The 12684-nt window shown below is 43.4% G+C and overlaps 1 protein-coding gene across 4 annotated transcripts in view; it reads left to right on the forward strand.

Moving 5' to 3' along the window:
• The window catches only part of ATP10B (ATPase phospholipid transporting 10B (putative)), a 120808-nt gene that overhangs the window by 87627 nt on the left and 20497 nt on the right, over positions 1 to 12684 (forward strand). For all 4 annotated transcript variants that reach the window (XM_035104946.2, XM_060271741.1, XM_035104944.2 and 1 more), the window contains 5 exons: positions 1025 to 1152; positions 4339 to 4591; positions 5607 to 5827; positions 8898 to 9077; positions 10739 to 11342. In XM_035104946.2, coding sequence (XP_034960837.1) covers positions 1025 to 1152; positions 4339 to 4591; positions 5607 to 5827; positions 8898 to 9077; positions 10739 to 11342 — 1386 coding nt within the window. The remainder of the gene's footprint in view (positions 1 to 1024; positions 1153 to 4338; positions 4592 to 5606; positions 5828 to 8897; positions 9078 to 10738; positions 11343 to 12684) is intronic.

Consider the following 12684-nt stretch of genomic DNA (forward strand, 5'->3'; position numbering starts at 1 on the left):
AAAAAGCAAGCTATAAAAAATAAACATATGAATCACCTATTCATTTCAGACAAAATCCAGTTTCCCAACATGATTTCTCTGAATATTTTAAAATTAGAAAGAATAGCTTGTTCGATGCTGGAACTGGAAGGGACCTTAAAGGCTGACTAGTCCAGTGCCCTGCTCCATGCAGGAAATACACTGCTTCACCATCCCTGATAGTTTGTCTGACAGCACTCAGTAAAAATGTCAAAAGTTCCCTTGTAAATCCTTGTTTGAGCCATGAAATAAAGATGGTATGAACGATTCCAGGGAGTGAACAATAGTTTCAATAACTATTGCAGAAAGTTCCTTAGGGCAGGACATTCCCACCATAAGTGGAAGTAAGTGCCTTTTGTAGCACAAGTTCTCCAACAGTTGGGACTGTAGGTTGATAGGTTGTGTAGCAGTTCTATACCATCTATGTATTGTCTTAAGAGAAGTCTCACTAACTGGTGTAGAGACAGATTTAAATTATTTCTGAGACCATAACCCAGACCACACAGAACCCCATTATGATCATCCATAAGTCTTCCTCCCAATTACTTTTCAAACCTGACAAAGACCCCAACTGTGTGCTTACAAGAATTGCAAATAACCCAAGATGGTATCTAGAGCAGGCTTCCTCAAACTCGGCCCTCCAGATGTTTTGAGACTACAATTCCCATCATCCCTGACCACTGGTCCTGCTAGCTATGGATCATGGGAGTTGTAGGCCAAAAACATCTGGAGGGCCGAGTATGAGGAAGCCTGATCTAGAGGATGATCTACAAAGCAATGCAAATCTTCACACACAGAGAAAGCAACCCAGCCACTCCCACATTAAACTACTGCAGATTTAAATGGTCCATCTTCTTATATGCTTTATTATTTTACTTCTGTGTGATTGCTTCTAAAGTTTGTGTTCCTACTTAACAGGTGGTATGTGAATTGAGTAATCTCCCTTGTTCCCAGTGATGCACTTTTCCAGGCTTATTCTTCTAAAGTAGTTTGTATTTTGATGCAGGTCATGGCATTTGGAATGGGCTCTTCTTAGAATACCCCTTGTTTGTCATTCCCGATATAAATGGCAGCTATCTCGCTCCAGCTCTTGCGGGTTTCTACATGTTCCTGACGATGATAATCCTCTTACAGGTGGGAAAATGTTTATTGCTAATGAGGAAATAGGTTTAAGGCTGAGGATTAAGTCTGATTGAAATTGGGCTGGGGGAAAGGGTGCTTACTTCCAAGTAACTGATAAGCTTATGCTGTAAACTGTGTAAATTGAGCAATGATATAGTGGCTGAGTGTTATCTGTGAGTCATAGTTCTCAGATGGGTGGGGTATAAATAATAAATTTAAAAAATTATTATATTAGCTCTCAGCCATGAACTCAACAGCCTTGGACAAACCCGTCCCTCTCTGCCTCTTCTTTCTTTCTTTCTTTCTTTCTTTCTTTCTTTCTTTCTTTCTTTCTTTCTTTCTCCGTCTCTCACTCCCAGCCTTCCCCTCCCATCTTGGGGAGCGGGGAGTGAAGGGGTCAGCAAACTTTTTCAGCAGGGGGCCGTTCCACTGTCCTTCAGACCTTGTGGGGGGGCAGACTATATTTTTGGGGGGGATGAACAAATTTCTATGCCCCACAAATAACCCAGAGATGCATTTTAAATAAAAGCACACATTCTACTCATGTAAAAACACACTGATTCCCGGACCTTCTGCAGGCAGGATTTAGAAGGCGTTTGGGCCGGATCCGGCCTCCGGGCCTTAGTTTGCCTACCCATCTCACTGTAAGCATCACTGAAGAAATCATATGAAGCACTTTGGGCATGCAAAAGTACTGTATAAATTCTCTGTTGCTTTTCCAGCAGACAGAACATTATTAGGGACTGTGAGGAATGTTTCAGTGTTAGCATTAATCCTCCCAGCCACATCCTGCGATATTACTGCAGGACTTTAGAACATTGCTGTAGACTACATTTGGCTTCTCCTGGTTTATAGGAAATATTCTTCCTGTCTCCCTTTATATACTAGAAACCTAATATATAAAACAAATGACCCAACCAGACATTGCTTTGGGAGCCCCGTGATCAGATATCCTGTGTTGCTACTTTTTCAAAAGGCTGAAGTAGTGTACGCAGGTGGGGAGAATCTGATCACAGCTGCCCCGCAAAGAGAGGAGGGTGTTGTTTTTACGTTTTCCACTGTAGCCTTTTCTCCGTTCAGATCACACCATCACTGAGCTGGGGCAAAACATGCAGGTTTCATGTGGCTTCTGCCCTTTGGTGCAGATACAGCTCCAGGGACCAAATCTGGACTGGAGATAAAGCACAAAAGGAAAGACACTAGGACTTATCAGGTCACTCACCACAGCTCCTCTCAGCCCATTTAAAGCTTTTAGATAAATACAACTCTGGTCCTTAAGGTTGGGGTTTTTTTTTTCATAGTGGCATTTGATATGGTGCAGGGGCAGAAGCCAGAAAGAGGAAATGTAGGGTTGCCATATTCCCAAAGTGAAAATCAGGAAATATTCTTTTTTTTTAAAAAAAATAGCCCTACTTGCCATACGTCCAGTTTTCCCCAGACATTTTGTTGATTTAACTAAAATCCACCCAGGTCCCATTTTGACATCCCAATTTCCAGGATGGCAGCCCTAAAGGTTAGGGTTCGGGTGTTCACATACAAATGTAGAGGAGCCCATTTAATCCATCGTGCTAATAGTCGTCTTTTGGTTTTCAGTAGCAAGTTAACTCACTTCAGCTGTTAAAAGTGCAGGAGCCCTATCCTCCATTTTATCTTTTCAACTAATTGATACTTCAACCAACAAAGTTCAATAAAACTGGCTAACGGGGGGGGGGGTATTCTCATGACACTAAATAATAACACTAAATATCAGTATCAGTGTAGGGATAAAAAGATAAATTGGGATTGAGATGTGTCCAGATAGTGATATTTGAGGCCCATGTGAGAGATAAGAAAAATACATTTGTTTTCCATTTTTATGGTGGCATGTAAATAAATAAATATGGTTATGAATGACCAACTACCTTCTGAGCTGTTTGTAGAAATCCAAAGGGAAGCTATATTTTACATTAGAAATGTAACTGAGCCCATTTGTTTTTCATAACAAATACGAGCAATGTAAGCTTGTCCTTACAGACTGTGTTTAAGATGAATATTAGCTTTCCAGAAGATACCTCTGGGAGTTTAACCTCATATACAGTTAATATGTCTGTGTATTATTACCACATGAATACTGCATGTCTATTTTCTATATTTATAGGCCACCCCGTAGCAAAAAGTTCTCCAAATTAGGAAGATGTAAAAGCTGCAGCAAAATTTGAAATATCTAGAAAAACAAGCATGTACTTGCCTGGTGTTCAAGGGCATGAAAGTAGGCACCAAGTAGGTTTCCCCGAGGAGGGCATTCCACCACTAGGGTGCCACTCCTGAAAAGCCTCTTTCACTCATTACCAGGTGCCACACCTCACATGTTCCTCTGACAAGTCAATAGGTTTATTGTTCTAGTTGAAGGTCATGACACATTCCTCTCATGACAATCTCAGGGTACATGTAGAAAGAGGCAATCCTTCAGGTGTTGTGTGCCCAAACTGTGAAGGGTTCTGAAGGCCAAAGCTAGGGTTTTGGATTGTGCCTGGAAACAGACTGGCGAATCCACACTTCTACTTGCCCCGTACCTAGAAAGAACTGGTCTGAGCAGTTGTCTCCTTGTCCCACTCCTTTCCAAGGAAAACCCCACTCTTTTGCTCTAAATCAGAGCAAATGTCAATCAGGAGAAACCCGAATTGCTGTTTGCTCCAAAAGTGATTTTCCCCGGGGGAAACAGCAGATCAAGAGGAAGCATGAACTGGCCCTGAGAGCCAGTTGTAGATACCAAAGCACAATTGTTAGCAGCACATTTGAAACATCTCATAGTTCCAAGGATATTAGTTGCTACACTCTTGTATGGAAAGTTTTTCTGACTATGGCTGACTTCTGTTGCACAGTCGTTAATCCTTGTCCTGTAGTATGAATCCCTTGGCAGTACATCACTCCAGTATAAAGGTGGAAAGTTATTTGGTTCTCAGTAGCAGTTCATTTCAATGTCCAAATCTCTTTTGTTCTGTTTAGCTAGTGTCTGGTGATCCAAAGGCTTTAGGAGTACAACCAATGCATTCACTGTGGAGCCTAGACAGCAATGAGAAAATGTGTGGGCATTTTTGCTGTCAACTTTTATCTACTGGGTTTTTTAGTTAGTTCCCTCCAGGAAGTCTTGTTGGAGCAGCCAGCATGAAATCTTGCTTCCAACAAATTTCTAACATTCTGGGCAATGTTCTCTTTCAGATTTTGATCCCCATTTCCCTCTATGTATCCATTGAACTAGTCAAGCTAGGTCAAGTCTTCTTGATTCATAATGATATCGACCTGTACAATGAAGAGCTAGACTTACCCATACAGTGCCGAGCACTAAATATCACTGAAGACCTGGGGCAAATCCAATACATATTCTCTGACAAAACAGGGACCCTGACGGAGAATAAGATGGTGTTTCGCCGTTGTACAATTGATGGGAGAGAATTCTCACATCAGGAAAATGGTAAGACATGTGCACTGTTTCTATAACCCTGGGCTACATTGAGTGTGAAACATGGTCTTTCTGCCATATAATCTGGAAGTTGCTTTGGAAGATGGAGGATCTTAGCTTCCTTCCCCCTTTAAAAGCCATGTTTAGCACATACAGATGTAAAGAAAGTTTATGAGCAGCTTTACCTGTATCCCCCAGCAGCCACTGAGGAGGTGGGAGATGTAGACTGCACAACCAGGCCATTTGAAGGGTGTTTGTGCCCACCTGTCTGCAGGTAGGGAGGCTGGGTCACATAGTACAGCCATCTGGCAGCAGAGGAGCCTCCACCAATTGGAACCTTTGTGACCCATTTCTTCAACTCTCCATTGCTGCTCTATGACAACCTCTAAGGTATAAGCAAACTCCCACCTTCCCCTTTGCCCACTCTCCAGCTATATGCAGGGCTATGTAGGTGTACGAGTACTAGGTAGCCTTGTTCCCAGCCTGAATTTTATGCATGAGATGAGCAGGCGAAGCAAGCCCAGGATGCCAGAGGCAAAGGTGCTGAGGCTGATGTGTGTTTCCTTGTTTCATTGATATCCTTGCTTTATTTATTGTATACCCTGCTTTTATTCCAAGTAGCTCAAGGTGGCATACATTTTTCTCCCCCTCACCTTTTTCTCCTTCCAACAATCCTGTGAGGGAGGTGAGGCTGAGTGCTGGCGATGGGTCCAAGGTTCACGTCTGAGTGGGAATTTGCATCCTCGTCTACCAGATCCAAGTCAAACTCTTCAACCACTACACTACATTGACCCGGTCCAGTCCAATGGGCTAAGAGCTCTGCTTGCACTGCTCCTACACATTATGCTCATGCACATGCTGAAACTCTGCCTTTGTCCTTCATTGGTGAAGACAGAAACATGGCCTTGCAACCTTCAGTGGATCTGGTTTGTGGAGGTCTACATGAAGCTGGACAGAAGGCTTGCTTGGGAGTCCCTCTTCAAATAAGGATGGTGATAATGCAGCACATTTGTTTTATCTCTTATAGCCAAGAGACTAGAAACGTACAAGGAATTGGATTCAGATACTGAAGATGGGGCGAAACATTTGAGTCTACCTCCAAACAAAGGTGGAGAAATTCTCAGGCGGACAAGCACTGCTAAGCCCTTGAGGAGGTGGCAGAGTGCTCGGGCTCGGTTTCAGGGACACACAAGGCAGAGATCTCTGGGTGGCACCTCTCAGTCTCAAGTGGCATTTAGCAGTACCATTGTAAGTAAGACCTTTTGCTTCTTTTAATTATAAAGTCTCTCTCCTGCACTGTGGGAGTAAGGGCTTGCAATGGGGCCATGCTCTAAGTCAGAGGTTTCCAACCAGTGTGCCGTGACACCCTGGGGTGCCTTGAATGATAGTCAGGGGTGTCGCGGGCAACACTGGCTTCTGTCCCTCTTTCCTTCCCTCCCTCCTCTGATGCCTTCTTGTGTCTATGCCTCCCAGCTGATTGTTGCAGCAGCCCAGGCTACAAGCTCCCCAGGTGAATGGTGTGTCTGGGTCTGGCCAGGGGATGCCCTCTGTGGGGCAGTGTGAGGAGGCACCTCTCTTTGGGGTGGTGTGGGGGACACCTCAGAGACCAGGGGCAATGGCAGCAGCTGCCCAGAAGACTCCCAAGGAGAGGGAAGAGGGGGGGAGGCTGAGGGAACACTTCACAAGGGAAGACGTTTGAAAAAGGGTGTGAGGCTGCCAGATCTGCAGGCAAGGGGTGACATAACTGGGCTGCTGAGCCCCACAGGGGAGCTGCAGAAAGAATGTAGTTGGTCAACAGAGCTGTGGACCCCAAAAGGCTCTAAGTTGTAATTCTAGAAAGGAAGATGAAGTGCAAGGCTGCAAGGTGGTTGCCAAAGGCCTCAAGCAAAATGTGTTTTGAGATCCTTTAGCTATATATTTATGGAGGCCTGCTCTGGGCTTGGTGATATCCAAGACCCAGGGCAATTTTTCCCTGATTTATCTCCTCTCGTTTGGCCATTGCTATTCTGTTACATACACCAAGCAAAGAGATGCAAAGAGTTAGTCCTATGTTCTTGCATAGCCTGCTGCTTGATGGTGAACAATTGGTGGTTCATTCACAGGTCATTAATCAGGTTGATCCTTTGTCTTTGTGGAAGCCACCTGAAACCACAATTATCTAGGGATGGGGGAGAAATTCAGTTCAGTTCACATTTAAAAGAGAACCTATCTAATTTGCACTTTCCTTAACAATATGCAAAACTAAACACAACCATACTTCTTGCTATCAATTCTTTCGTTATCAGAAAAGGCAGGTAAACAGAAAAAAAGGCAGCAGGGCCAGTAGGTTCCCATTCTAAAACAGGAAGATAAATCAATATAGTTGTGCTTTCTGGAGCTCATTGGAAAGAGGCACCATGGAACTGGCATTGGGGGATGTAGATTGTTGTGGGACAAATCAATACAGTCAAATCAGTGGCGAGGGAGTGAAACAGAAAGATCTGGAGAAATCAACATTTTAAAGCTTTTCTCTGTTGCACAAATTCTAGTTTTTATTTTTTTATTTCTTGTTAACAGCTGTGGAGCTGATGTTAGAGAGATGTAGCCAGCATGGAAAGGGGAGTAATAGATGCTTGATCCACCCCCTGGGGGGGGGATGGAAGCAATGCATCCACTGCCTCGAGTGGAGCAGTTTGGAGTTTCATTTTTTATAAAATAATAATAATAATAATAATAATAATAATAATAATTAATTTATACCCTGCCCATCCGGCTGGGTTTCCCCAGCCACCCTGAGCGGCTCCCAAAAGATTAAAAACAGAATAAAACATCATAAAATCTTGTCATATTGTGCCTGGATTGGGAAAATCCACATTCACAAGGAGGGAACTATTTAAGAGGGGTGTCATGTGGATGGGGCCATATAAATGGGACCACAAACAGCTTCATAAACACATTGAACTCTAGTGTGAACAAACCATCCCTAACATCTAGCTAGCTAGCTATCCCTTTTTCAAAGCTTTCAAAGCTGGAACTTTTTATCATGTTGGAGAGTGGGGAGCATCAAACAGTATGATTCTGGTTGAAAAATAAATTGTAGGAAATATGTTCCTGGGCTGAGCTTGGGAATGGCATAGCACAGTCGAAGAGCTCATCCACAGTTCTGCTTGCACTGTGCCTAGAAAGCACAGGTCCAAGTGGTTTTCCCTTGCTCTGTTCCTTTCCAAGGGAAAACCAGCTCTTTAGCAATAGATCAGAACAAAGGGCAATCTGGAGAAAACCCGTATTGCCTTTTGTTCCAATGGAGTGCTAAAGAGCCGTTTCCCCAACAGAGAAGCAGCAAGATAAGAGGAAGTGTGAATATGCCCTAAGCTCCAGCTAAAATACACACACAGCAACAACAGACTAAACATTTTTAAAGGATAACAGCAGTAACCAGTTTTCCTTTGTGGTGTGTGGTTCTCTTTAAAGAAAATGCACACTAGCAGATTGTACAGGCTGCGTTCAAATGTTCATCATGGTTTCTATAAATACTAAGTAAAACATTGATTCATGCTAAAAGACACTATGTTCATACCCACCCCCCAAAAGGTTTGTACAGTACAGTTTATGGGTTTTGCTTACTAAATGTCAGGTTTCCTAGCTCTGTGTTCAAGGCATAAAAAGTGGTAGCCTCAGGTAGAATGACAATGGAGGAATTTAACACTGCTGAGAAGATGCAGTAGTTCCTGACTAAAGGTCAGTACAACATCTCCTGCAAACACCTGCCTCTTAAGTCTATTGCCAAGAAATCTGATAAGCAGCAAACCAGCACATCCAATGTTGAGGTTTAATAGAAAGCGTTTGCACTAGCAGCTGTCAAAGGAATCACCAAAATTAAATCCAGACTTTTTAAAAGAAAAACTTTGAGGCAACAATCCTGATCCAGATGCTCGTGGGCAGATCTGCACAGGCAATTGTGACCCCTTCTTTCTCACTGTCACCGAACTCCAACTCCATCCTTTGCCATAAGAGATTTTCAAAGCTCACTTGTGTTGGGGATTGAAAAAGTGAGAGAAATTACCCTTGCATGTATTCAAACTCTATTGGGGGTGGGGCATCTTATCCCTCACCTCAGGCGGCAAAATGCCTTGGGTGGGCCATAAGCCTAACTTCCTTCTCACAATCCCTGCCATTTGTCTGACACTTTAGTACCCGCTGGTTTTGAAGCTGATAATAGCGCTGTGATTCTGTATGCGCAATGTTCTTTGAAACTCTAGAACACCCAGCAGAAGGTTGTTTTTCGCACAATCCTAACAATGTGAAGATTTTTTTTTAAACTGAGTAACATGTATTCCAGGAGAAGGACGTGACCCCAGATAACAGGCTGCTGATGAAAGTGAGAAATGCATCGTGCCAGAATGAATCTTTGACACCATTTATGTTTGCAAAGACCACCTCCTCCATCACAGACTTCTTTCTTGCTCTGACCCTCTGCAACACTGTTGTGGTCTCCACAGCAACCAACCCAAGACAAAGGGTAATCTCTCACTTTAACGTCTCTTTTACGAAATGAGTTGAATTTAATAAAAGACTTGAGAGCTTTATGATGACAACTTACTTGGGGAGGTAAAAAAAAAATCTGCTTTTGGGGGGAAGGTAAAAAAAAGTCTGTTTAAGGGTAGGGGGGGTTTCCCCTTTAGTCTGCAATAATTCTGCAGAATCCTCTCTCGTACTTCCTGCCTAACAATTTATCCTCATGTCCCTAAGGATTATGCTAATTTGAAAGTGAAATAGTATTCCCCTGTATTTCTTGATTATGGCTGCAAACATCAATTGATTAATTGGCATGATTAAATGATTAAAGCCTTAATTGCAGCTTCTAAGTGCATTCCAGTTCATCAGGGTACAGTGGTACCTCTACTTACGAATAACTCTACTTACGAATGTTTCTACTTACGAATGGAGCTACGTCCACCATCTTGGATGCGGTTTAGATAGGATTTTTTCTACTTACGAATTTTTAGATAGGGTTGCTTCGACTTTTTTTCTCCCAATGCATTCCTATGGGATTCGACTTACACTTTTTTTCGACTTACAAATGTGCATTCGGAACGCATTAAATTTGTAAGTAGAGGTACCACTGTAGTTGCTTTCTTTGTAAAACAGATTTTATGTTTTGTTATATGAGCTTCTGAAAAAACACTCTTGCTTGAGCCAAGGTGTATGGAGCTCAACCTCCTCCTACTCCAAATAACCCCAATCAATGCCACCCACTTGTTTCCATGCCTTGCAAAAGTAGGTTCTGAATGTTATGAATAAGCTATAGGTACCCATTAGAAAGGTATGTTATGTTTTAAATTATGCCTGAAGGACACAGGGTGGGTGGGTGGGTGGATAAACATAACTCAGAAATCACTAGTTTAAACACACAACTCCAGGACTTTCATTGCAATGAGCAGTGGCACAGGTTGGGCTGTGGTATAAGGAACTGCAAAGGAAGGGCACATGTGAAAACTGGGCAGAGGCAACCTTTGGAGATCCGCTCCTTCCCCTTCCTACCCCCACTCCATTCAGCAGGGTCCTCTAAGCTTCAGTGTAGCCTTTGGGGACTGGGGGCTGCCATGGGGATAACAGGAAGGGAACGTCAGCTTCCTCCAGCCTCATTACACACACCCAGCTCAGAATGCAGCCCAATGAATGGGAGCCTTTTGCCTCTTTTCTTTTCTTAAATTCTTTGTCAACACATAATGGAAGAAAAGCTGTTGCCTTCATTTAGGATCACCAGAAAATGCACTATTAATATATGCAAATTGATTAATTAACTGAGTAACTAGCTAACAGTGAGGCAATTCACTGATTTGAAATACTTTGGTTGACAGCCTTGTTTTTGTATATGGCAGGATTCTCAAAGGTCCATGTTGCTGTTTAATTATCTCTGTTCCTTTTGCTCATTGTAAGGCGTTTCAATCTTCATCTCCTTCTTTGATACTAAGAATATAAACCAAACAAACAAACAAAACCCTTCTTAAATCTAGATGCTCCCTTAAGGAGCCCCCCATTGTAACTAGAGACATCACCTGACACATACATCTTTGTCGTATGGTGATAGCAGTGTTCTACTGGTTAGAAAATGCCTCCTGTGTGTTGTAGTATATAATTTCAGCTATAATTAATCCTGGTTCCCTCTTTTCTTTCAAGGTTACTATTCCGTCACCGATGAAACCATCAGGACTGTCCCTGGAGAAAATTCACCAGCTGTTCCAGCGTCTAAAGCTGGCAAGCCTCAGCCAGTCTCTTTCGTCAGCTCAGTCAAATTCAGACTTAGGAGAGAGTTTGACTACAGAAACCACCAGAGTCTGTGCTGATTCTGAAACGAAAGATTATTTTTCTTCTCAGAGCTGTTCCACTTTAGCAGATGATTACAGTTTTAGAAGGGATTCGATCACTGGGAAAGACACCTTTGGGGACAGTGATCCCACTCCAGCGGAGATCTGTGGGGCAGCTAACCAGGGAGCTTCCCAAGCAGAGTTTTGTTATGAGGCTGAAAGCCCAGATGAAGCTGCCCTTGTCCATGCAGCCCGGGCCTACCAGTTTACGTTAGTGTCCAGGACTGCTGAACAAGTGACTGTGAGGCTGCCAGAGGGCACCCTCCTGACCTTTGACCTCTTGTTCACTTTGGGATTTGACTCCAACAGAAAAAGAATGTCGGTGGTGGTGAGGCATCCCCATACTGGCGAGATAATTGTCTACACCAAAGGGGCTGACTCTGTCATAATGGACTTATTGGAGGAACCTTCCAGAGGTAATTTTTTGCATTCACCGAGAAACTATCTATTGAGAATGTGTGGCCTAGGTTGCATGAAAGTTAGATCCCCGTCTACAAAACTACAATGGAAGCAAAAGTGTTAACCATGCAAGCCATAATGCACATCAGTAGGCCCAGGGGCTGGATCCGGCCCAATCGCCTTTCAATCCGGCCCATGGACGGTCTGGGAATCAGCGTGTTTTTACATGAGTAGAATGTGTCCTTTTATTTAAAATGCATCTCTGGGTTATTTGTGGGGCCTTCCTGGGGTTTTTACATGAGTAGAATGTGTGCTTTTATTTAAAATGCACCTCTGGGTTATTTGTGGGGCATAGGAATTTGTTCATTTCCCCCCCAAAAAAATGTAGTCTGGCCCATTTTTTCCAAAATGTAGTCTGGTCCATGGGGTCACGAAGAGTCGGACACGACTAAACGACTAAACAACAACAAGTTTGGCCCCCCACAAGGTCTGAGGGACAGTGGACTGCTGAAAAAGTTTGCTGACCCCTGGTGTATAACATGTAGAGCAGCCTAATTGGGAAGCCAAAATGAATAGGCTTTATGAGATCTGCAATAATACCACAATTATCTTGCACACTGTGGTGCTCTAACTATTGGGACAGATAGGCAGTGACATCCAGACTTGCCCTTGCCCTGCAGCTCCCCCCTGGAGAAACCAGTTCTTTGCTGCTGCACTGGAGCAAATGTCAATCGGGTTTTCTCCAGATTGACTTTCACTCCAGATTGGGTTTTCTCCAGATTGACTTATCACTAAAGAGCGAGTTTTCATGGGGAAAACAGTGGGGTAAGGGCAGAGCTGCTTGGATCCATGCCTAGAAAGCATGGACAAGTGGAAAACTGCTCAGACCCATGCTTTCTATCGATGGGACAAGCAGAAGTTTGGACAAGACCTATGTAGCAGCGAGATGTCAACTATGGTGGTCCCAGGCTAGAGAAAATCAAGTACACTAAAGTCCCTCTACAATTAAGTGCTGAAAGGGTGATTTCAATAGGACTTAATGGTGCATTCTATGGAATCATAGAATTGTAGTGTGGAAGGGATCCTGAGGGATCTCCCTGGAGCATGCTCCAGCTCTTAGCCTTGCCCTTCCCCCTATGATTCATGCAGGTTGTAAGATAGAAATTGGGAGCTTGGGTCCTCTAGGTTTTCGTGGACTACAACTCCCATCATCCCTGGCCATTGGCCATGCTGGTTGGGGCTGATGGGATTTGAAGTCTGACAACATATGGAGTGTTACATCCCTGCTGTAATACTTGCTTATTTTAAAGTTTCACAAGTTCTATGTACCTGCTTCTCTAGTCATCCGTTGCTTTTTTA

The sequence above is a fragment of the Zootoca vivipara genome, chromosome 2, assembly GCF_963506605.1.
Source record: "Zootoca vivipara chromosome 2, rZooViv1.1, whole genome shotgun sequence".
Classification (NCBI taxonomy): domain Eukaryota; kingdom Metazoa; phylum Chordata; class Lepidosauria; order Squamata; family Lacertidae; genus Zootoca; species Zootoca vivipara.